Source organism: Hippichthys cyanospilos, chromosome 15, assembly GCF_059441005.1.
Source record: "Hippichthys cyanospilos isolate Australia breed blue-spotted pipefish chromosome 15, RoL_Hcya_1.0, whole genome shotgun sequence".
Lineage (NCBI taxonomy): Eukaryota > Metazoa > Chordata > Actinopteri > Syngnathiformes > Syngnathidae > Hippichthys > Hippichthys cyanospilos.
The window spans coordinates 3746206-3772665 of NC_142383.1; the positions used below are offsets into that span (position 1 = coordinate 3746206).

A 26460-nucleotide genomic window follows, 5' to 3' on the forward strand; every position below is an offset into this window, starting at 1 on the left:
AAAGTAATATTTTACTTGGTACAAATGATAGTAATGCAATGCATTTAATGCCTTTTTAACCTGAAAGTGCTGTTTTTTTCCGCAAATTCACCAAAAACACTGCGAGATCAGAGGAGAAAAGACCGGAGCAAGATGTTTACTTCCTGAATGATTGCAAAAGCAGTAAACGCATGGTTGAATAAGGACAATAGTCTATAAATAGGTCTGGTCAATGTGTATCAAGATGAAGCATACAAAAACTAATTTTAAACAGTACGTTAAACACAATAACGATAATGTAGGCTAACTGCTAAAGTTAGCCCCTACAACATCCATCTAATTTTGAAACGTCTGTCCCTAACCTAGCTGAGTGAACTTGAATTTGAATATTAATTGAAATTGTGGAATGCAATGTGTCTGCCTAAAGCATAAACAATGAATCACTATGCTGTGAAACTCAGTAATAAAGGGATTCAAACACAAAAAAAATATGTTTTTAACTTGTCATGTCTTTAAATGTTTACAGTACAATACAGATTAAATTAGTTGTATTGTTTTTAGTCTCAAGACAACCTTCCACTGGATGTGTAATGAGTACAATGAGCTACATTTAGAATGGTAAATCCATATTTCCAGTTACGTTGGTGACAGTAATATAAAGTTAATACAATAGTAGTGTAATGCCTTACATTTCAAATACAGTGGACCCTCAGGTTACGGCGTCCCTTGCTTATGTTTTTTTCATGTTACAATATGGAATATTGAGTTTTTTCATTCCCTCTTTAAGGCATTTATCCCTCTTTATGATTTACATTAATAACTGTCATGACCTGTGAGGTATGGTTGTGTTTGTTGTTTTGCCTCTCTCTTGAGGCGTTTTTAGGTAATTGTTCATATTTTCTGTTGGCGTCAAACTGCCTCCGCTGCATTGCATCACTACAATGCTGGTCTGCCTTTGGTCGGCGTCTCGACTCCCTAAGATACTGGTCTACTATTGGTAAGCGTGATGGGGTCACAAACATGATGGTCTGCTATTGGTTGGCGCACGGGGTCACAAAGATGGATGTCTAAAGACAATCTCATGTAAGAGTGCTTTCAATATCATATTTATTATGCATTTTAGTGCTTAATTCAAATTTGAATTGGTTATCCATGAGTCCCAGGATTGCTAGTGATGTTAAAGAGAGAAGTAAGAAGATGATTTATTTGGAAACGAAGCTGGAGATAATCAAGAAATATGAAGAAAGCCAAGATAGCCCATCCTAGGCCACCCTTACTAGGGAATATGGCCATAACAAGTATCACTCAAAGGTAAATAAATTCTTTATATATATTTTATTTGTTATTGAATTTGTACGCATGTACATTACATATAAGAAGCAGTTTGGATTGCCCGCCATACGGGTAATTCGCGTCACGATCCCAACCGTGGGATTAATCTCGTAAACCGGGGGCCCACTGTATAGTGATATTGTAATGTAACTAATTAATTAGAAATTACAGTGATAAGTAATAAGTAATGCATTACAGTTTTGAAGTAACTTGCCCAACACTGTTTTAATCTTGCTATTTTTTGGTTTATAGCTATTCAGGTACAGCACAGCTTTTAAACTTCAGTCCTCCGGTATTCTGCATGTTTTCCAGGTTTCTCTCCGCAAAACACCTGATTCAAATAATAAGTTCAGCAGCAAGCTCTGCAGGAGCTTGAATATGATCCCAATGATTTGAATCAGGTCTGTGTGAGAAAGCAGAATTGAAACCATGCAGGATAACGGCGCTTGAGGACTTGAGTTTGACACCTATGAGTTAGCGTATAATAATGTTGGCATTAACTTACAAATCTTTATTCATAATAACATTGATTTTATAAAGTCTCACTTACAGGCAGTCCCAATTTTCCATTGTCTCCTCTGACACCCCGCGCTCCAGGTATTCCCTATAAAAAGGACAAATGTATAGCACAAAAATAAATAAAGTTGTCTGTGCATAATGTGAAAAAAACATTTAATATAATAAAAGCTTTACCGGAGGGCCTCTTGAACCATTAGGTCCAGTTGTTCCAATAGTCCCAGACTCCCCCTGGATAAGTCCATAAATATAATTTAAACTACTAAAACTGGGTGGTGCATGTATGTTATTCAAGAATTGAGTGACACATGCAAGAAGAAAAAAATATGTATGGACAAGGTTGGATCTGTGTTGACATCAAGGGCCTGAATTTGGTAGATTTGTTGTCTTGCCCTTGATGAGACAACTTTTGTGCATGACTGCTACGATTACAAATATGTCTATGGGTTAACAAGAGAGGTATTTTTATTTAAATAAAGCTTATTAAAACACAGTTTCTCAGATGCATTACATAGTGATCATGAAGGAAGGGCAAGAGTAAAAAGCCATTTTAGGGGCTGCATTCTCTTTTTTTCTTCCTATTTACTAATCACACCTACTAAAACCAAAGCTAAATTTTGTTTAGATACAACTATAATTTACATAAACAGTGAAGGCTTTTGTATTTTGTGCAGGGATTATTCAAAATTTCATGGAGAGGGAGGAACTGTCGTTCAGTTTTGGAATAGCCCACATCACTTTATTAATGATCACCTTCTGTCCTTGAAGACCCTTTGGCCCTAGGGATCCAGGGCTTCCTGGACTACCCTTGGAATCAAACAAATCAGAGAACAAGTGTGAAAACTTCAAAAAGCCATTAATACAAACGATGGGTGAAAAATTTAATAGATCTTTGTTAAATTGAATGAATACATTTTACATATTACATAATAATTGACACACTGACCTCTAACCCCATAAGACCTGATGGGCCCACTTCCCCAACCAGACCTGGTTCACCCTGTTCACCAAATAATAGAAAAATAAGCCAAAAATCAACAAAAATAATCAACAACAAAAATAAGTGAGAGAGAGAGAGGGGGAGAGAGAGAGAGAGAGAGAGAGAGGGGGAGAGAGAGAGAGAGAGGGAGAGCGTGATTACAACTAGAGGTAAGATCTTAAACCGAAACCCAAGCCCAAAAATGTCATTCATTACGTTTGGGTCGGGTCGGGGTGGGCTTCTATCTCGCGGACTTTTATTAAAATAAATATATGTTTATAAAAATGTAGACTAAAATGATGTGTGGAATGTGGATACTAAACTAAGGAATACTTGTATTAAAAGCAATAATGTGGCTAAAACAGAGAAGGCGCTGTAAGGTAATTGCTATTTAATTACTATACAAGCCGCAGAGCCAGAGCATGCTCTGCGCAAGTGAACGCTGCCCTCTTAATCATCTTCCCCTCCACAAGTCAGCATATATTTTGACCTGGTATTCCTGATTATGGAGCAGCAAGAAGTCAAGGATAAACAAAAGACAGGGGAACTTAAAAGGCAAAAACTCACTGGGAAGAGTGAGGTATGGAAAAGCTTCAAATCGATAATTGAAAATGCTACAGAAACTTGCGGTGGCTTCACTGAATGTAGTCAATATGGCGCTTTGCTTTCATACGAGAGCAAAAAGACTGGCACCTCGACGCTGAGCAGGCATTTAAACAGCTGTACTGACAAAAGTGATGATCGTCAAACATCTATATTATCATTTGTCCCAAAGACCGTCCCTCTTCACGGTAAGCAGGCCATCACAGACAAGTGTGTGGACTTTTGCTGTCAGGACCTTAGACCATTTTCAGCAGTTAGTGGAGAAGTCAGACTCGGGCTGGGTCGAGCTTTAATACCGCGGGCATGGATCAAATCAGGCTGGATTTTTTAGGCCCGATCTTACCTCTCATCACAAGTATTTGTTACGAAAACATATCAGGGGATCTTCTGTGCCCCGAGTTTTGACAAGAAATTGAAACATTTGATCTGCACTTTCAAGTCTAAAACTAACCTTGCTTCACCCTTCCCTCACATTACCACTGCCCCTCTCTCTCTGGTCTTGTCCTCTTTCCATCTCTCTGTCCCATCAGCCCATCAGAGCCTTCAGCCACTCTGCCCTCCTGTGTTGGGAACTTACAACCACTTGACCTCAGTAACCTCTGCAAAACTAGACTTAAACATATCATTTTAGACTGCTTATTCACTACTTCCTCCTTATGAATAAAGTGATACTACTTTGTGCCTCCCCTCTCTCACCCTCAATGTATCACGCTTTTTTTTATTAAAAAAAAAAAAAAAAAGCTATGAAGCTGTGAAGGTATCTTGCATCTCCCAAGGAGAGGAAGCTCAGTTTTTTCCAGCCTACATCATAAAAGTGCTCACTGTTGTTACATTGAGTTTTTGTATATAAAGACTTTGTTCTTTTGAACCTCTGTGTCTCATCTGCTTCTGGGTCCAAATTCTGCGTCTCATGGGGCAGTTTTAGTAATTCCAGTAATCCCTAATTACTTTCAAATCAAATCCAATATAGATTTTCAAGTGAATTTTGAAAATTAAGTACAAAGCACAATTTGTATACAACTGCCTCCTGTGTTGCAGCGGCTCGTATCACATGTAAAACGTACTAAAAAGTATAAACCAAAATCAGGCTTACCATTAGTCCAACATGGCCTTTCTCTCCCTTTGGGCCTCTTTCACCATTTCCTCCAAGTTCTCCCCAAGTGCCCTCGGGACCAGAAAAGCCTTGCGGTCCCACATCGCCCTGCCATAATCAATCAGTTTGATAAGTCAGAATGTTATACACCTTCATCAATTATTTCAAGAGTATAGGAAAATATGACCTTTTGTCCTCTTAATCCAGGATCTCCTGCTTCACCAGGATGACCAACATCACCCTGCAGAGGAGTGAACATCAGCATTTAATCTCTTTCCATTAGTAACAAACTGAAGAAAAATACATGAAGAGTGTGATACAGTCTGGTGTGTTTTCTGAAGATTTCTTACATTCTGGTTTAGTTTGAAGGACATGCCATAAATTAAGAGGAGGATGAGATAAACAAATGTTAAGTCAATGCATAAACCTCTTTTCCAATGGGTCCAGGTGGACCCTGTTGTCCTTTTGGGCCCTCAAGTCCTCTATCTCCTGGTAGTCCTGGAGGACTAGGTTTTCCTCGAGGACCAGGGTCCCCCTGTTAGAAGTAAGAGATGTAAGCATTAAGTGGAATTATTCCCATGATTGAGGTTACGTGGATAAATATACAATTACAAGAAATGCATTTAAATCTTTCAGCCCATTGGTTTCTTGTAATTATAAAGTATAACCCGCTTATTTTGAACATATAATGATAAAAGCTTTGGAGTGAATTTTCAATGTTGCCTGACCACGTCTCCTTTTGGTCCTGGTGGTCCTTCATCTCCCGTGAGGCCCGGTAGACCCTGATAAGTGACACATATTTAAATTGGGTTTAACATTGCCTGTATAGGTCAGACTATTTAGGTGACACACAAACACACCTGTGATGTCTACAAGAAAGCATAATAATGACCGTGATGCAGTGCAGCTGTACACCAATAACAAACAGCATCAACTAAAAAAATATCTTTTCAATAGATCACTTTGTGATATAGCTCCTTTATCAGATTTGCAAAGATTGGATAGATGAACACAAATGTACTGGATTTAATTTTCTTTTGCTCAAGTTTGTCGCAGGACCCTGTTTTAGCCAAGCCAGAATCCAGAAAAAGCATTTCAAGAACAACATTTCAGCACTAATCTGTTCTCAGTCTTTTTAATTTTTCAGCTCTTGTCCACATTTGATGTACTTAGAAACAAACAAAAAAGTGACTACATTATTCCCTTGTTTTTATTAATGTAATCAATTGGTCGATGTTTTGACAAGAGCCATCATGTGTCTTGTAGGAGTGCCCATGGCATGTGCATTTACAGTCAATTCGTCTGTATGGTATGCAGGAGACCTTCTCTCTGCAATATGTGAAGCACTAAGGGTGTGAAAATTGAATCGCAAAGAAAAATGTGTGCGCAAAGTAATGAGGAAACTGTACGTGTTTTTATTTAAAAAAAACAGAATGATAAAAATACAATGATTGATTTTTGTAAAAGGAGGTAAACACCCCCATGATTTCAAATATTTATAACTTTTTAGTGCATATGAAACCAACCTGTTGTCCATCAAGTCCAGTGGGGCCGACATCACCAGTCAAGCCAGGTAAACCCTAAACTTAAAAGAGAACAACTTGAATTATTTTTTTTTTAATTGTTTTTTTACATGAGGATTATTTGCATTCGAATACAAATCTTTAACCCTTCTGTCAACACGAGGCAAAACCGAAATGTTTAAATTATACAAACAATATTTTAAAACAACTTTATTTTCTGACTTGCTCTACTTACCAGACTTACAAATATTTTGAAATGGCACATTTCACAAACTTGCTAACTACAGTGATATTGTTTGGGTTCTCCCAGATACACAACTGGAAAAGAGCAATACTTAAAACATAACTTATACATAACTTTGAATTAACTGTATTACAATGAAGTTGATACTGTAGGTCATTTGAGGACTACTTTTCAATCTATAATAAACACTTATAATATGTTCAAAAAATGTTCTCAATCTTTTAATACGGCAAACTCCTGTTTGAACTGAGAATGAATCAAGTAGAATTTAGGAGGAGTAAATAGTACAACAATAAAGCAGACAAAATCCTGATAGAATATTTTGTAATTGGGTTGTTGGTGTGGTACAGGCAACGTTTTATTAGGATTTTTTTTTTTTTTTTTTAAATTTCATGACTGAACATGCGATTGCTCTCATAAGCATATAAACACAGCACAGGAGGGTTAACTAGCAAATAAATAAATAAATAAATGTTTTTGTTGTTGTGACCTTGTCTCCTCCTTCTCCTGGTGCTCCTATTAATCCAGCCGCACCTTGGAGGCCCTGTGATCAATAAAAGTGATTTCATATAAATTCAAACTTTATCAGGATGGATTTTCACATTTCTAGATTACAGGGAGAAACATGAGCAGGGGTGTCAAACTCATTTTTATGATGGGCCACATTATCGTTCTTGTTGGAGGGCCATCGTCACACATTTACACATTTTACACCAAAGGCCGCTAAAAACTATTCACAGGTTGTATTGGTAGCAAAAAAATTATGTAAAGGTTGAAGATAACTTGCAAATATGGTATTTTAGCCAGAAACTTGAAGTCATTAATAACATTTCACAGGCCGCATAAAATGATGTGCTGGGCGAGATCTCACCCCCAGTCCTTGAGTTTGACACCTGTGATGTAGTGTATTTGGCAGTTGATGGTAAATACCCACTCACTAGGATTCCTGCTTGGCCAGGTGGACCCTGAGGTCCATGGGACCCATGACTTCCCCGTGGCCCTGGTTTTCCAGTGGCTCCAGAATCACCTGGGAGACCTGGAGCACCCTGGAAATAAGAAGGATGGGTATGAAGATTCATAACACAACATTGGTTATACTTAATTAATATTACAAAGAACCAAAGAAATTTGTTTGAAATTTGATTGCAGTCGAGTAAAAATTCGATAGTTGATTTTAAAATACTGTAGTTCATACAGTGATGGGTGAACATTTCCTATTCATTTGTGGCTTTTGATGGCTTCACAGTTTTCTATTGTGGAAAAATTAATTACATCTGGTTAAACATTATTACAAAGTTTCTCCTTCACACCAGATTCTTTTTATATCCAACAAATGTCTGGCAAAACTTCAATTTTAAAAATTGTATACATATGTCAAGTATGTTTGAGCATATTTACAGAGATCTTTGGACTTTGTGGCACATGTGTGCAAATTTTTATTACCATAAGTACCAATGTGATCCATACAACACAATCTCAATGTGTCGGGGTAAATTTAGTTAACTGATCAGCCTTCTTTTGAGAGTTGACACTTACTGGCACACCGTGAATCCCTTTGGGTCCTTCATCTCCAGGTCGACCCTGGAGGGGGGGTTAATTCAAGGATGTAAATATGAATATATTATTAATATTAATACAGGGATGTAAATACATATTGAAATAGAAATAGGGCCCCAATCGAAATGCAAAATGATAACAATTACCAGCTAATCAAATGGTAATTTAAAAAATGATAATGAATAAAAAACATTGGTTGGCAGTAGGGACCAAATGTAAGTAGACTGTTCATAAAAGAGAAATTTTCCTTTTAAGTACTCAGAATACATTGCATGGTGCATTTAATGACGTTATAAGGAGGTTAATTCTTGTTGTGTGTTTGTGTTGCTCGTATAAGTGTCATATTTAACATTTTTGCTCAATTTATGTTGCACTATGCCAGTGGTGACAAACAAATTTTTATCTTGGGCCGCATTGTAGTGATAGTTTCTGTCAGAGGGCCAGAATGACTGTGACTGTGAATACATTTTAAATGTGTAGATCACACATTTACCAAGATTTGATATCAGAAGCCGGCAAAACTGAGATTTGGAGAACAAGAAAATGTTTGTTTTTCTTCCCAAATTTTTAAAAGTTAAAGACAACTTGCAATTTTGGTATTTTAGTCAGAAACCTGAAGTCAAATCAGCATTTCAAGGGCCACAAAAAGTGAGGTGGCGGGCCGCATCCGGCCCCCGGGCCTTGACTTTGACACCTGTGCACTATGCTGTTTATGATTTTTCTATTATTTTCTGAGCAAACACTGACTAGGTGGTGACACCAAAGTAATTTCTTTGCAGTGCTTACTTCAGCTTTGTTGCACTATGTTTGATTTTTTTTTTCTTTTAGGTTGTGTGAAATGTAGTGAAAATTATGTCAATTCCTTACACAATTTTAGCATCACTACTTGTAAATATTAAGATTTGCTTGGTTTAGAATTACAGCTCCGCAGAATGACCTAATCAACAAATTGCTTAATATTTCTTTAGAGATACAAGGCTATGGTATGGATTTATGTGTAATAAATAATGGCAATAGTTAGTATTACAGAACCATAGCAGCTTGGTTGGTCTTAATCACTCGTAAAAGATTAAAGTGCATATTGGTATACAGTTCAAATAATCCGCAAAAATCAATTGTGCCGACAATTGTGGTTGATATTTAAAGGCCATAATCAGATGACTTCATTGGTCAGGCTCTAAATAGAAATAGGTCGCAAAAAAGAAAGGCTTCGGTGATATTCCCTCTCAGTCAAGGCCATCAGAGAATGGAACAGACTTCCGAAGGAAGTGAAAACCAATGTACAACACAAAAACATCCGTGTCATGACAAAAAGATGGCTCTTGAGCAATCAATGTGGCCAACTTTAGGTGGTGCTGTCTGATTTCCTTGCCAACGCCATCCATTCATCATCTGTTGCAACTTGCTAACGTTGGCACTTTTAATTAAGAACATATTTTTATTAAGTGGTTAAGATAACACATTCTTAGTAATACTTTTACATTAGGAATTTGGTTGTATACTGTATATATGTATATAATGTATAACATTAAGCCAGGCACTTTTTATTACGAATGTAATTTCAACTGTGTATATATGTTTTATAAGTTGTGTATGTGATAGAATTCCTGTGTCTCATTGATGTTCTGTGTTGTGTCTTGTGGTTTTATGTATGGACTACAGATGTAAAGTAGCGACTTGCTAAATCTGGTAATTTGGTAAACCATTATTTCAGTTGTGAACAATGTCACTGCATGCTGTCCATTAAATAAAATAAATTACAAATTAAATTACAAATACAAAAACACAAAAACTTGTGTTTAGTTTAACATGCCCCTTTTTCATTTATACTCAAATTTCCACCTACTAGCAATTGTTCAGTGTTTTGATTTCACCTAACATATTGCGTATTGTATTCCAAAAATATCGTATTCCATAAATTTTTGGGTAAATAATACTACTTCTACCACCACTACTACAACCACAACTACTAGTATAAATAATGATTATAAATAATGATAATGATAATAATAATCAACAATCATCATAATAATAATAATGACAAAATCCTCACCTGAGGTCCTTGTGGCCCTTTTTCCCCAGGGGAACCTGGCGGACCCTAAAAAAAAGTAAAAGTATGATTTCAATCGACATCAATTATATACAGTATATGCAGATTATTTCTGTCCACAGGCCTATCTCTCTTATATACATGTGTGCTCCACCTTAATGTTTATGGAAAATATAAGTAGTTTTCAATTAATCCAACTCACAACCAACCACTAATTGAGGATCATAGGAACTCCAAGTACTTACCGGAGGCCCTGGTTTTCCAACAGGTCCAGGAAAACCTCGCAAACCTGTCTCACCCTGGTAGAGAGGACACAAAAGACTATTTTTAAATGTCATGCTGTTTTGACATGAGTAATTTACTTGTTTACTTGGTAAAGTCCGTATTAACTGTGACAAAATTGTAGGTTGAAATTGACATTCTCTATTTTCACAAACGTGCCCATGCCATTCTTTCTTTTTCTAACTTAAAAAAATGTGTGAAAGAAGGCAGAGGAAAACATTTGGTTACCCTCTCTCCAATAGGACCCGGATGCCCACGCATGCCCACAGTGCCTTGGATACCCTGATGGTTGAAGCATCAACATACAGAAGAATGTAAAAAAAAAATAAAAAAAATAGGTATAATGCCACCAAATGATTTTGAGACATTTATTTCTTATAGGTATTCTATGTTGCTTATTTAACGTTCATTACAAACAGTATCAAAACTGGACCATGTACAGACAATATGTAGTTGGTAGTACAGTATATACAAATCTAAGACAATTCCATACATCTCCAAGGAATAGCTATCAAAATGTTAAACACCACCACCAAACAAAATAAAAGCTCACCTCACATGTTTTATTTATTTATTTGTTTTTTGTCTCACTTTGGCTTGTGTGTACTCCTACACACAAGAGCATCAGTAGTTAGCAGTGGTTTACTGTGTGGGCCTTCAAAGCCTTCTCTGAAGGTCTAAACATCATCAAAAGCACTGATCTACCTTTAAAACTTTGTATAAACTTGTATGTTATAAAATGATATTTTATATTGTATAATATGTATTACCAATATTGTTTTCTTCATTTAATACCGTGTGAGTTGCCATAGTAACCAACAACCGTGGATCACTATTATTATTGTTTTTTGTTCAATCATAATTCAGCTTCTTTTTTTGCCATACCTCAGTTAAGTTGTGGAAAGAAGATAGAAGATAGAAGCACTGACTCGTAAACTGCAATCCCCACTATCATAATCTAAACTTTGTTGCCAGATGTATTCCCCAACCTTTGGGGGCAGCAGTGGCTTTTGTGCCAAGGGCCAAGCCAAATGAATAAATGAGGAGCGGAAAGGATCTGTAACCAGACTGGAAGGAAATCTGAGAAGGTCCAGGGTTCCTCGTCAGAAATGAAAAATTAGTTGTCTTCCTTCCAGTTTGTTGTTTATTGAATGTTCTAGGTTGCTTGAACCTAACACATACATCAATAAATTTCAAATATTACAGACCCTGAAAAGTTGCTATGTAATTGACATGCCACACAAGTACTGTACATGTAATGGAAGAACATAATAACACCAGGGCCTGAGATAAGAGTGACTACCAACACTGCATTGCTACAGAGCTTATGATTAAAATGAATCTGGTGCTATTATTTTACGGTAAAATTAAATCATATTAATATTGCACAATAAGACTTGTAATCAGTTAAAGAATCACTTACATACATGCCAACTGGGCCCTGTGGTCCCTCCATGCCAGGCTTCCCTGTGAAACCCTGAGATAACACACATTCCGTCACAAACACATTGCATTATAATTGTTGCGTGACTGTGGACTAACCTTTTCGCCTGGGGCTCCAACCATGCCCTGTGATCCTGGCGAGCCTTCAGGGCCCTTAAAAGTAAATCACACACAGACTCTAAATGTATTTAAAACTTTGTTTGTTGGGTAAATCTAGAGTTCATTTTCAAATTGCTTGAAGACATTGGTGTACAGTGTATTGAAGCATACCATGGAACCCAATGGTCCATCAGGTCCTCTTTCTCCAGGAATTCCTTGAAGACCCTATGAAAAAGTAAAAAGTTTGTGTTGGTGTACTGAGAGGCACAGTGTGTCTTGAAAAACAAAACAGTTATAGCCAGACTAATTTTCTGTGTGATAAATAACGCATGTTTGATTTATGTACAGTAGTATATCACTGGCATCAGGCAGAATATTTGCACCTCCAAAATCATGATTTCAGAAGAGCCGTAATATTTGTTCAATCATTCATATTGTGTCATAGAGCATTGGTCCCCAACCCCCGGTCCGCGGACCAGTACCGGTCCGTGGATCAACTGGTACCGGGCCGCGTGGGCTGAACATGAAATAATGTTTTGGAGATGATTTAGTTTAATGGTACGCGTGCACCGAACGCGAACAAGGCGAACAAGCGGAGCGTTTTGTATTGTAGTCAATGGAGTTTGCGTGATTGGGCGCGAATGCACGTCGGGCGACGCGATGGACGCGAATGGAGCGACGCAAATGGCCGTGCGCGGTCACGAGAAGCCCCTTTCGAGTGAAGTTATTTTTTATTTACTTTTTCCGCATTTCGAGTCGCCACAGCCAATCAACTTCGGGAACATTCAACGGCTCACGCAGGGGGCAGGAATGAATCATGGCGGCCGCTTTGCGGTCATCGGGAGCGATCCAACACGGCCAGCTGAGCTTTCAATATGAAAAAGAGCCAAGCAAGAGCCCTCACCTGGCTTGTCGAAAGGCGGAAGCGAGAACTTGGGACAATTGGTATGTGCAGCGTTTGCTTCACTTAACAGCTGTTGAACCGTAGTTACTGTGCTAAGCTAACGATAGCGCAGCATGGGTCAGCACAATATTTAGCACGGTCTCGGCCGATTGCGACATTGAGACTTTTATTTGTTGGCAGGCGAGTATTGCCGCAAAGAATAAAGGTGCTGTCGGTGAAAATATTGGCTCTGTCACATCCCAGAAAAGTGAAAGTTCTCAGCAATGCTCTTTTTTCCGGATCTACTGTGAAGTGCACAGCAAGCTCTCCTCTCGCGATTAAAAAGAAAGTGGACAAAAAGTCCATACCATACCCCCGTCCATACGTTTGTGATGTGGTTTTTAAAGCAGCTAGCCCCCCCATTGAGTTGGGGACCACTGTCATAGAGAGCAAGCCATTTTCAACGTTTTCAACTGGTTGGGAATTTGTGGAAAAAAAAAAAAAAAAACACTCACACATGTGGATTGACCTACGGTTTAGGTGCGAAAAACATCTGAAATTTACCAAAAAATGACATAGGAATTTTCGGCCCAATGCCAGGGATATGTTACTTCTTGAACAAAGATTTCTTTATATCCAGAGACTTTGAATTATTGACCTCTTTAAAGTTACTTTTGTTGCTCAAGAAACAAGAAACAATGCATCAAAATGTGTTTTTTGTTTCGCTGTTTGTATTAAACAGGTCAGGGGAATTTGTTGTAGAGACATGCTCACAGCCATACCGGCCAGGAGAGGGCTGAGACATGACAGTCTCGTTGACAGCCGAACACTCCTCCCATTGTCTCCCATACAGTGTGTAATTTTCTCATCACATTGTAACCGAGTCACTTTCACAATTTTCCAGATGCAATACTGACAAAAGTAAGTAAGAAATTAGTATCATGTCATTTACAAAGCTTTAAATTATTTTAAATATTTTTAATTTGATATAGTATGCATCCATTTTAGACTGTTTTCACAGAATATCGCAAAAAATGCACTTGCATCAAAAGTCGCCTAAGTGTCTTTTTGCTGTCAACAATAAAGGTGTGCGGATAATTTTTTCAATGGACTTTGACACATTATGAAATGGAAAAGATGGCTGGCTTGTCTCCTTCAGCTCTTAGACGTATGCTTGAACAAGCCGTCATGGTTGTCGGCAGGTTGGGGGGGCGCAAATGACAAGCAGAAAGAAGAGGATGTCCAGGAGTTAAACGGGAGGAGATAGTTGGTGTGTCCGATAGTGATGATGACGTTTAGGGCATTTCGGTAAATCAATATTCAATAATTCAATAACGCATACCATGTGTTTTAATTGGCCACACATGTTTTTTGAAACCGCTAAAATCAGAGGTAGACTTATACAGTACTCACTTTTTTGAAAAATTACCCAAATTGAAGCAAAAAGGGCGGGGGCATGACTTATAAGTGAGGTCAACTTGTACTCAGAGAAATTCTGTATTTCAAACAGTGACAATAATGATGTCAAAAAGTTGAACAAGTGAAACTCTTACCATGAGCCCTTTATTACCCACAAGGCCAGCAGCACCCAAGGGACCCTAATAAATAAAAACACCCCCCCCCCCCCCCACACACACACACACACAAACACAAATTATACAGTGATTGAAAAATTAATCCTTGTTTTAAAAAAACATATTTTCTTTTTTTCTGGTTTATGTTACTTGTATGACAATCAAGTCTATGTTCTTGTTTCGTTTTCAGATTGATGAGTTAGTTCAACATTTGAAAGCCCGAAAATGTGGCTGGAGTTCTGACCAGACAGGAATATCTCCAGCTAATACTAGGGATATGCCAGTGGAATTGTCCCTGTAGTGACAATTGCAGTGATTATTGCAGTTGGTTATTGTTCATGTTTTTGTTGATTCTCATTTTCATCCATCCATTGTCTACACCTGCTTATTCTAGTTGGGCTAGGGTCGCTCGCTTACTAGTTCCTATCCCAGTTGTCTACGGGCAGTAGGCGGTCGAGACCCTGAAGTGGTTGCCAGCCCTTTGCAGGGCAAACAGGGAAGAACAACCATTCACGCACTTGATCACACTCAAGGACAATTTAGAGTGTTCTATACACCAATTAAGCATGTTTGAAGCCGGAGTGACTGGAGGGAACCCACACAGGTATAAAGAGAACATGCAAACTCTAGACAGGGAGGACGCAGCAAGCTGGAATTGAACTTGGATTGACTCTGAACTGTGAGGCAGATGTGCTAAAAACTCCTACACGGTGTCATTTATTGAGTTCCATGGATTAATATTTGCAAGCTAAGCATATGTGTGTTTATTGAAGGACTGTGTTTGTGCTTATGTGTGTGTCTGGGACATATACAACACACGCACACACAAGAACAGATTTGTTTGCCATACATCATAGAATATTCACAAGTAAAATGAAACAAATATTACAACATTAGAAGAAATTATAAGCATTTTAAAATAGGGTGGCACTTTTTAGTCCCCCTGTATATGTTTATAATTTTTTTCTCAGGGCACAGAGCCATGAAACACTGTGTAATATACCAGGTTATACTTTTCACAACCAACAACAAGTAATAAACACAGCTCACACAGTTGTGAATGCATCAGCTTGATTGATGTGCTTTGATATTTTTTATAGAATGACAAGTGTATAAATTGATTTAGAGAGTAATCCTTCCACATACATCATGTATACGTTTTTTCTTTTGTTCTGAGATTTTCTTGGTCCTTTCTTTTGTGTTTTTCATAGTTTTAATAACACCAAATCAAATGTACCATATGAGTTATAATGAGAAGTTTTGCTTAGTAAAAACTGTTCAATCATTATTTTTGCATTATGGTAAAACAATAAAGTGTATCATCTTATTTAATCCTAGGACAGGGAAAGCTAGGTTGAAGCTAAAAAGAAGTAACCTGCCTTGACTATTATGTAGTTTATCATTCAAAATCTGTAATTTGGAAAATTGTAAAAATGTAAATCCTAAAACATACACTTAATTACAGTGCATTGCGTACTTCATGTACTGGTAATTAAAAACTTGACAAACAACATAAGAAACTGGTAATTAAAAATGTGACAAAAACACAGCACATACACACATAAAATTTATGAGTGATTAAAATATGACAGAGAATGGGAACCTGTGTACCAGGCTTTCCTTCTGGTCCCTCTGGTCCAGGGTGACCGGCCAAACCCTGAAATGTGTCAATCAAATACATACAGACATACATGAAAATCCAAAGCTGAAATTAACTGTTTTTGAATGTCATGTTTGATTTGAAAGAAAATGCATTTGGGGTTGCCGACAATTAAAATCTCTGAAAATTCTAATCACCTTTCTGGCATGACATAAAAGATGACAACCGAAAGAAAAAGATGCTGACCTTGGCCTATGATCTTTAATATTGATACAGTACATCGCCTGACCTTTGCAAGTAAATGACTGTCTGCATGTAAACAGATTTGTGACAGGCAAGATTACCGATGGACCTGGCTGCCCGCTGGCTCCCCTTTGTCCTGACCGACCCTGAAAAAAAAAGAGAGGATGACAAACACAAAAGATTCCAATCTATAGAAAAAGTGACTCAGCAGTTAACAAAAAGTCAAGAGATTTTCTTATTCACTTTTTCGTGCAGAGGATAAGGAATGCCCTTAACTGAGATTTTTGTATTCTTGCTCTTCATATTTTTCATGTAGCTACATTTGGAATTCAAGAAAAACTGAGAGAATTTTACCCTGTTCCCTCTGGGTCCTGTTTTGCCATTTCGTCCATTTGCTCCTCGGTTACCCTTGAAGGAAGTTAGCATACAATACAAATGAATCCCAACCAAGTGGCTTTGATGTGTGTGTTTTTTTTTATTTGAGGTGTTCTTTTCTCGTTCAATTTTGCATTCAAATATTCAAAATAAAACAATATTTTTAGGTCACGACAATAAGGGTTTTCTATTCTATTCTTAAACAACCAGTTGCTTAAAATCGTTGTGTGGAGAATTAAGAACTGCAGTTTACTGGAGTTACTTGAAGGCAGCACCCACACTATGGCGTCTCAGAGAAACCATACTTTGGAAGCATTCACCAAGCGACCGGGAGGGCGAACAAATATAAACACAAATATAATTCGCAATTGGTTTCAGTGCACAATAGCGCAAAATCTACAAAACCTGGACAAATATATCAACACTGGTAAGTTATGCCGAGCTTCCATGGACATAATCAAGAAGGCTAAAGATTGGAGGTCCACGGGCACCAATGCAAGCGCTGCACAGAACGGACTCCATGGCCAAAATCCAACTCCTCATTAAATGCAAGCAACTTTTACCAGTTAAGAATGCTGGACAGCGATCATGGCACTTGAGGATTAACAACAGGCAACAACACAGCAAATTCAACAGGCTGTCCACGATACAAGGAAGCTACAGCAGCTCATTTTGGCTATTTTGTCAAAGGTAAATTCTTGCTGTATCGCAATGTCTTTACGGGAGTTTTGTGTTTAGTTGGTGAAATTAAATGCGTAGAATAACTAGTCAACCTAACTCCCAAATTGATCGTTGTGCACTGTTGTGAAATTTGTGCTGCCTCTTCCTTCATCTTTTATGTATGATTGGCATGAAACACTTTTTAGTATTTTTTTTCCATTTTAATTCGTGATTGGCATACAAACCAGATACTCAAATTACTAACCAGAACCTCGACTGCACACAAAACACAAACTGACATCCAAAACGTGATCTTGATTGCATTGGCCAAAGTTTTCCTTGTTCGTTTTCCGTAGCTTAAAGAAACACGAGCACCGCCATCTGAGCGGCGCTCCCCGTGTAATATAAATAACGATTATGTCGCTGAGTTGATTTGATTAAAGACATTTATCTACACCATAGGTCACAAACTCCAGTCCTCGAGGGCCGCAATCCTGCATGTTTTTGATGCTTCTGTCATTAACTCACCTGAATCAAATTATTAGCTCATCAGCAAGCGCTGCAGGAGCTTGAAAATGATCCTAATAATTTGAATCAGGTGTGTTAAGAGAGCAGTATCGATAACATGCAGATTTGCGGCCCTCGAGGACTGGAGTTTGAGACCTATGATTTACACCTTATTGACATTTTTTGTGGGTTTTTAAAATGAATAACGGTCTTGATATTACACATTGTCCATTTAACAGGGAAATCAAGCCTTTTTTTTCCCTTACAATAATAGGTAGTGTGTCACTACGACTACTTAACACAGTATTATTCCAGCTCAGGGGGGTGCCATTTTGCTGCTTGCTATTAATGAAAAGGACTTAATGGTTGCTCAGGGCTCAATAACGACCAATCACAGTTCATTTTGTGAATGTCACATGAGCAAACATGAAAACATGTGAGCCAGTGATTGGTTATAGCCTGAGCCCGGAGCAACTGTCATGACTCCAATTGACAAAATGACTACCTCCAGAGATGAATAAAAATAGGTAGAGTGTGCTGCTTACTTCATATTCCACATTCACAATACTAATACTAGTGTGCGGTGCTTAGATTAATGAATGTACATAGAGCATATTATAGTCAAGAAAAGGTTGACTTTCTCTTTAACATTCTTTTGCTAAAGGTTGGCCAGCAATGCCACATGCAGAGAATTTGTTGTATGAAGTAAAGTTCAATAAATAAGATAGTTCATTCTGATGCCAAGGGATAAAAGTGCCCACTGACCTTCAATCCACTACTGCCCTGTTTTCCCGGACGTCCCGTTTCACCGTTGCCGCCCTGAATGAGGTAAGATAAGTCGGTCAAGACACCACAAAGAATCATGTTATCATAGTGCTTTAAAAGGCTAGTGGCAGTCTTGCTATAACAGTGAAAGCAGGTCATACTGTATCCCTTTCAGTAAGAATGTCTAGCCAACAAAAAGGACCAATAAAATATAAAACAAGTGGATTACAATTTTGAATAATGTAGTACATTGCTATTGATTAAGCAAACTGAAATATATATTTATTCTGGAGGAATAATCTCTATTCTGTGCTAGTATAAATAGTATAAAATTGAAAAATTGTTTAGAACACTGACAATACACCAGTGCAAAAATGTTGTACATTATACCTCAATGCCTTTGGGACCCGGTTGACCCTTGGCTCCGAAATAACCTGGAAACCCAGCAGGGCCCCTTTCTCCCTGAGGACCTCTTATACCACTTGCCCCTTGAAAACCCTAAGAAAAACAACAAAAACTACACTTTTTAAGACACTCTCTTGCTGCTGAATATTTGAAGGTATGACAATTAGGGCAATCTTTTAAATTTCCATTATACTTAGAAAGAAGTCAAGCTGTTCCCTACTTTATCTCCTTTAGGACCTGGAATTCCCTTGTCGCCATCTGGTCCTCGGATACCCTGTACATAAAACCAACTTTCAATATCATTATTCATTAGCATTTATATGGAGCGGAATAAAGTGGAAATTACTTTCAGTAATTGTTTTACTTATCAGCACGTACCGTATCTCCAGGGAAACCTGCTGGACCGGTCTCTCCTGGTGCACCCTGTACAAAAGATCAGGAGGGTAATCCTTTAATATGTGATTAAATCAGCAAAAGACTGGATTTGAAAACCACGTAAAAGCTGAAAGAAAGAAAGAAAGAAGACTTCTGAGCTCAGTGTTCAAATATAAAGTACGGTATAAGTATAAAGTCAGCCACTAGATAACGCTGTTGGTCTTATCACAGTTTAAACTAAAACAGTAGCAGCAGAACCATTTGATTCAACCCTTCAAATGACACGCTTTAAATGAAAAAAAAGGAAGTAGGACCACGAGGACACACAGAAAACCTGTAACGCGATAAACTGACTTAAAATTTGGTTTAGGAAGTTGTTTCTATTTTACAGAGGCAGAACTACATTCTCCTTGTTTAGTTACCTTACATACAAAACTGTACGCTTATGTACTAAAACAATGCCCTGGGGAATATCTGACAACGACTCACCGGTGGACCTTCAAATCCGGGTTCACCCCGCATACCCACAGTACCCACAAGCCCCTAGTGTGAAGACAAAAAGCAAACAATGATAAATAACACAAAAGGTACCACCATACTATTTATGGTAATATTTATATCAATGTAGTGTGTTATGAGAAGGTCAGATTTGTGTCTCTTTTTAAGTTCATACAAAGTTGATACAAATATAACCTATTGATGACTCTGGAAGGAGAACTGTAAATGAACTCACAGGATCTCCTTTTGGCCCTGCTCCACCACTCTTTCCTGGAGTTCCCTGTGAGCATATGTGAGACAGGCTATAAATACATTCAGGACACATATCACACTATGCCATTGTAGTTATAGGACAAATTAAATGATTACTCTACATGATTATGGATGCCATGCTTGTGTGCTTATCCTTTTTTCTAAACACGATGTATAGTCATTGTCAGCACTATATCAGCACTATTACACACTGTTTCTTTAATGTTACTTACTTGGGGCCCTCTGGGTCCTGGAGGCCCCATCTGTCCCTCTAAGCCTGGGGGGCCCTAATCAAAGGAAAAATAAGGACATGAAACGCAGCAAACACATGTAATTAAACAACAATGAATAGAAGCTCAAACACTCTCGTGAAAATATAACCAAGAAAATTTATACCTGTGGGCCTTTCTGGCCAACATTGCCAGCAGGGCCAATATCCCCCTAAAAGGGTGAAAATAAACAAAACATACAAAACAATTGACCAGCATCTTAATATCAAAATAACTAATCTTATTTAAAAATATAAACAATGACCACTAATCAGTGTGACTGTTGTGTACATGTAACATGCTAACTCTAAATAGGTCTTGCTATTATGATAAATATTACGTCCCACTTAATATTATTAAAAAAAAAATAAATAGAGCAGTTAATCTTGATCTTGTAGAGCTTTAGTCAAACAAAAAGATAGTGACATCTCAAGTGATGTCAAGCTTGATGGCGCATATTGCAAAAACTATAAAAAATCTTTTAATTTGCACAACTGAGTAGACGTTTCCCTAAATACCATGTGTGATTCCATTTTACCCTTGAGCCATTAACTCCTTGCGCACCAACTTGTCCTGTAATGCCTGGTGCACCCTGTCAATGGTAAGCACACAAAACCATATGTAATGTATGAAACACTGATTCTGTAATGTATGGGTAATCTTTTTTTTTTTTTTTTAACTGTCTTAAATTTACCGTCAGACCCGGAAAACCTGGAGGCCCGTCCAATCCATGCTCCCCCTGGACACAAGCAGTTGTAATTATTAAGTAGTCGACCATTACAGACATATCACTGCTCCCATTACTTTAGAAAAAAAAAAAACTATTGTATTTTACATTGATCAAAGTTTGTATCATGGACAGCACCTGATTACGATACTAATGTTACGCAATTAGAATGGTGTGTAACCACTAAAAAAAATGGATGACAAATATAACTCAAAGCTTAATGAAGATTCTTAGTTAAGAGCAACTTCATTGCATTGCGATTTGGCTCGAAATGCAGTGCTTAGCACAGATGTTATTAACTCTTTTTATACTGTATTTGACCATTAAGAAAAAAAAGAAGCAGGGTTCAATGGGTTAAGGAAAGGCTAACCTATTTGAAATGCCTAATTCAGTGCCTTTTGTGGAATTTTAAGCACTTGATATTGGTCCCATTGGGATGATAAATAAGTTTGACTATGACTTTTGAACATACAGAAGCTAGATTTTTATTAAAATGAACCCTTAAAGGACAACTCACTCACTTCGGATCCTCGTGGGCCCTCTGGACCATATTCACCTCGGATCCCAGGAGGCCCCTGCAAAATATATACCATACTGTATAAACTGTTTAATATTGCAAGTCATGGACAGAAAACACCATATTTGAAGTGATGATGAACAAAAAAGGCTTGAGTCTTCATATTGATTTTGTGAGCAAAAAATTCTGCAACAACTGGAATGTAAACGTAAGGGAATGCAAAAAAAAAAAAACCCAAAACACCAGCACACAATCCTCAGAACTGTAAATACAAATACAGTAGAACTCCTACAATGAATCCTGCATGTGCAAAAAAAATCTCCCGGTGTGAAAAAAAAAAAAAAAAAATATGCATTGACTCTTTTCCCTCTTTCTTACTTCCTCATACAAGGAAAAAAAACTGTTGCATTACACAAAATGGTTTTTTTTTCTGCATTTGCATTGCATTGAAATTCATTGCGGTGAAAACAAGACTGCAGCCCACAATCTAAAGGACTTAGTGGCACAAGAAGGCGTTTCAAACAGATGTTCTAGATGTATTTGTATTTGTAAAACAGCACCTAGAATGTGCTAGTTGATATTGATAGATGTTGTAGTATACTATAAAAGTGAAGGGCACTTACCCTATGCCCAACAGGACCAGGTGGCCCTGGTAAACCAGCTGAACCCTAAAATCAACACAGTCCAACGTCATTAGTTAAATATATTTCTTCTAAAAAATACATATGTGTAACTGCATTCACATGAAGTTAAATTTTAATGATGCTACCGACCACAGCTCTTCCTAGATTTGCATATGCATTAAAAAAAAAAAAAAAAAAAAACACATAAAAGTGTAATCACAGGACTGGAGATTCATGCATCCATTAAGAGCTGTACCTTTTCGCCATTTTCCCCATTTTTCCCCCTTGGACCTTTTCGACCAATGAGGCCCTATAGGAAAAGAAAAAAATTGTAGATGAAAGTGTGCTAGTTAGTAACAAAAGAGGTATTTATACATAGTTCAGCATTTAATACTACACTCAAATACATGCAGTTCCAATATTGTAAACATGTTTAAACAATTGTGGAAATCTTTGGCAGTAGAACCGTCATGGGACATAAACTGTCATAATTTTAGGGCCCGACTAATATGTTTATTTTTCTTTCAGATTGATGCTGATTTTTGGAAGACACAAACACAGATTAATCGTCGGATTAGTAAAACTATCTATGACGAACAAAAATAAAATATAACGATGCATTTCAATGGGAATCAATTGTATATAGATTTTCAGTACATTTGTGAGCCAGGCTGGTGCCTATTCCCCTGAATAGCAGGGGTAACTGTAAATATATGCGTGGTAAGGGAAAAAAATGTCCACTTTTCAGCTCTCAGATTGCATTGCATGGTGCAATGCATTTAATCAGCGAAGGTGTCAGAACATCTTTGTCATTTTTGTATTACCAGTAGTTAAATAAATATAATATTTGACACATTTTATAGTACATTGGTGTTGCATTATGTTTGTGCTTTTTTTAAAAATTATTTTTAAACAAACTACTGTATAGTGTTTTCAACGTGAATTTTGGTGACACCAACCTAAACCACAAATCGAAGACCCTTGGTTCTTTTACAGTGTCAATTGCCTTTTTCATTGATCAAGTGTGCGCATGTGGTGAAAAGGCGTTCCCGCCTGGTGAGTGACCCCGGATGGCGTCGAATAGCGTGTCATGCCATTCGAGCACTATTTGAAAAAAAACCCCAAAATGACAACAAAAAAAAACAACTAAATAAAAAAAAAACTATAAACTGTGACTAGACTGTGTATTAAGTAGTGACAGCCACCTCAGATCCTTGCACAAAGTCCTTGCCTTGCATAATCTATGCTTGTAAAAATGAAGATTTGCTTTCGACTGAATGACAGGTCCACAACATAAATGACATTTCATTTCATGATATATGTGTCATGATACAAGGCTATGGTTGGCTGCCTTACTAAAGTAATGTAATTACTGTAATGCATTACTTTTTGCTGTAACGTGGTAGTGAATGACATTATACACGAAAAATTAGAAATATTTTACTCAGTTCAAATGACAGTAACATGCGCTCCAATGCATTATAATATGTAGCCTGAGAAACCCTACCAAGTTTATAATATTAATTGAAGCAGTTGTTAACATGAATGCAGTTCATTTAGTTGGCTTGAGATGGTGCTGCTGTATTGCTTGTATGCAGAGAACTTTGTTTAGGTCGTTTAATTGTACGTTTTTATTTTACATTTCCAGCAATCTTGGGATCATTTACAAGTCCAAGGGAGTAATAATATTTATTTTGAACATGTAAGTCTACTATAAAGTCATTCCACTAAATTGATAATGAGCTACATTTAGAATGCCAAATCTATATTTCCAGGTATGTTGGTGAGACTAACTAAGTAATGCAATAGTAGTGTAATGCCTTACATTTCAAATACAGTATTGTTGTAATGAGAGTAATTACTTTGAAATGACAGTAATAAAGTAATAAATAATACTGTTTTGAGGTAACTTGCCCAACACTGTTATGGTATAGATATACGCGTGATAAATAATGACACCAGTGTTACTTGTATTAAACATCTGTAAATGGTCACAGTACATCCAAATAAAAAAGTAAAGAATAATCAAGTATGAGTTACTTAGCCAAATATTTTTGGCCAATCTTGGAACTGCCATCACCACCATTTGGAGCATTCATTGGGTACATTACATAAAATGTACACGAGAGGTCCAGGCCTGGCCGCGCAGAGTATAAGACTCAGGGTGCAATGATTGATCATAACTAATCAATTAACCGAGGAATTAAAGTGAGAAATACTTTGTAAACCATTAAATTGTATCGATACCTAGGTCAAGTAAAATAATTAATCGACAATCTCCAATTAAAATACTCGTTAGGCACGACACAGCTCTGAATATGATATGTGAACCTTATCATGTCAACATGAAAAATAAATAAATTAACATAGGAATTAAACTTAAGGTACAACGTGAACCAAATAGAACATTTAAGTTCTAAATCATACAAAACTGAATTTATTACAAACAAACTGGATAATGACAAAAGCAGCTGTGACTGCTCACTTTTACCCTCACCTCTTCACCTTTTTCCCCTTTGGAACCTCGCTCACCACGATAGCCCCATGGACCCTGAAGTCAATTGAAGAATTCAATTCAGCTTTTAATGAGCACACATTGCATGTTATGCATACTGTGTGCAATTATATAACTTTTGTACTGAAGCAAAGAACCTACCTGCGATCCAGCAACACCCTGTGACCCTTGCTGTCCATCTTCTCCATTTTCTCCATCTCTACCTGGGGGCCCTGCCCTTCCGGGAGGACCCCTGGGGCCCTGCTCACCCTATCAAACAACATAAATGATTACAAGTGCATTATATGCTACTTCAGACAATTGTACCATTCAACTCATGGAAAGCATGCAGAAACAAAAATCTTCAACGAACTAGCGATGAAGGGAGATATTTGTTTATAACCCCTGCTAAGAGTCAGGAACGTAAGACTCAGCTGTAAATGATATGTTAGCACTGTATGTGAGGTCAAAAGGCTTCTGAGATTCAGTGTAATCGTTTATCACACAGACAAGGCAACTCTTGGATCGCAACATCTTGACATGAAGATTGTGTGTGGTAATAAATCAGTTAGAAGACAGGTGGAGAACAAGACGTGATATGGAGAGACTGGAGAGAAAAAAAAAAACACTTACCGAGACACACTACATTATATTACACACTGCGGCAAATGATTGATAGCATGTCTTTCGGCAGAGGGCAGCATGATGAATGGATGGAAATACATTCCGTACTGTAGTTATACTGTAATTCTGTATGCATACATACATTGCCGTAGGGTGAGATCCAGTAGATGGTGCTGTTCTCCATTATATTTAGTACAGCACAGTTTGCACTACACTGTATTGAATTCAATTTAATGTTTAGATTTTTTTTACATTACTCCACATTCTAGTGGATTGTTGTCAAATGCTATGAATAAATAAATGAATAGATGAACCCATCCTTCCATCCTTGTTTTCATTAGTGTCGCTCTTGAACTGGAATCAAACCCAGGCGAGTCCCAACCGAGATAATCAGTTGCAGGGCAAATGCAATAATTTTGAGCTGTCACGATCAAATGTAATCCTGTAGACAAGTGATTAGTCAAAAGAGGATTAAAAAAAAGGTTTGGCATGTAATGTATCATGTACAAAAGTAATCAATTTAGGTAAGTACTAAGAAATAAATTACGTGAATACCTAAAATAATCAATACCTCAGTATCATAAATACCTGGGATTGAATGTATGGTCTTGTCTGGGATTGAATTAATTGAATAATAATCTACTTAAATTGAATGTTGAGTTGATTAAATGTACAGTAGATACTTTCCGCGATAGCTGAAAATATGCGAAGTAGCCCCCCCCACTTTTCACATAAAAAAAAAAAAAAAAAAAAAAAAAATATATATATATATATATATATATATATATATATATATATATATATATATATATATATATACTGTATATACTGTGTATGTATATATATATATATATATATATATACAGTATATATATATATATATATATATATACTGTATATACTGTATATATATATATATATATGTATTATATATATATATATATATATATATATATATATATATATATAATTTTTTTTTTAAACGTGAAAAGTCTTCATGCTACAGTGAACCCTCGTTTATTGCAGTATTCCAGAATTAATTTCTCAACGTGAATCTTCTATAATTAGAGCCACTTTTTACATGTAAATAGCCTAATCCATTCCAAGCCCCCCAAAACGCTCCTTAACCCATTAAATAAATATTATAAAATCATAAAAATGCATCAAAAACAACTACAACAACAAATATAGATTAGAATTACATTAGTGCATAATAATAAAAATATATCAGGTTAAGAATAATAAAAATCCCTATAAATTAACATATTAATTGTAGCAGTTGACAATATGAGTGGAGTTCACTTGTATGCCTTGAGATGGTGCTGGTGTGTTATTGATGAGTGCAGAGTGACATCCTTTTAAGACATTG

At 37.0% G+C, this 26460-nt stretch overlaps 1 protein-coding gene across 1 annotated transcript in view; it reads right to left on the reverse strand.

Annotated features, from left to right (window-relative positions):
- LOC148411394 (uncharacterized) overlaps positions 1–26460 on the reverse strand; it is a 59669-nt gene that overhangs the window by 12683 nt on the left and 20526 nt on the right. The window contains exons 9-45 of the mRNA XM_088434937.1: positions 24630–24737; positions 24471–24524; positions 22230–22283; positions 21974–22018; positions 21355–21408; positions 20801–20845; positions 20645–20698; positions 20234–20278; positions 20071–20124; positions 19821–19865; positions 19577–19630; positions 19091–19135; positions 18933–18986; positions 18698–18805; positions 18308–18361; positions 16355–16408; positions 16102–16146; positions 15761–15814; positions 14137–14181; positions 11872–11925; positions 11701–11754; positions 11582–11635; positions 10387–10440; positions 10122–10175; positions 9880–9924; positions 7806–7850; positions 7208–7315; positions 6760–6813; positions 6029–6082; positions 5231–5284; positions 4930–5037; positions 4690–4743; positions 4503–4610; positions 2774–2827; positions 2581–2634; positions 2005–2058; positions 1862–1915 (exon numbers count right to left, since the gene is read on the reverse strand). Of these exons, the coding sequence (XP_088291063.1) occupies positions 1862–1915; positions 2005–2058; positions 2581–2634; positions 2774–2827; positions 4503–4610; positions 4690–4743; positions 4930–5037; positions 5231–5284; positions 6029–6082; positions 6760–6813; positions 7208–7315; positions 7806–7850; positions 9880–9924; positions 10122–10175; positions 10387–10440; positions 11582–11635; positions 11701–11754; positions 11872–11925; positions 14137–14181; positions 15761–15814; positions 16102–16146; positions 16355–16408; positions 18308–18361; positions 18698–18805; positions 18933–18986; positions 19091–19135; positions 19577–19630; positions 19821–19865; positions 20071–20124; positions 20234–20278; positions 20645–20698; positions 20801–20845; positions 21355–21408; positions 21974–22018; positions 22230–22283; positions 24471–24524; positions 24630–24737 (2187 nt within the window). The remainder of the gene's footprint in view (positions 1–1861; positions 1916–2004; positions 2059–2580; positions 2635–2773; positions 2828–4502; positions 4611–4689; positions 4744–4929; positions 5038–5230; positions 5285–6028; positions 6083–6759; positions 6814–7207; positions 7316–7805; positions 7851–9879; positions 9925–10121; positions 10176–10386; positions 10441–11581; positions 11636–11700; positions 11755–11871; positions 11926–14136; positions 14182–15760; positions 15815–16101; positions 16147–16354; positions 16409–18307; positions 18362–18697; positions 18806–18932; positions 18987–19090; positions 19136–19576; positions 19631–19820; positions 19866–20070; positions 20125–20233; positions 20279–20644; positions 20699–20800; positions 20846–21354; positions 21409–21973; positions 22019–22229; positions 22284–24470; positions 24525–24629; positions 24738–26460) is intronic.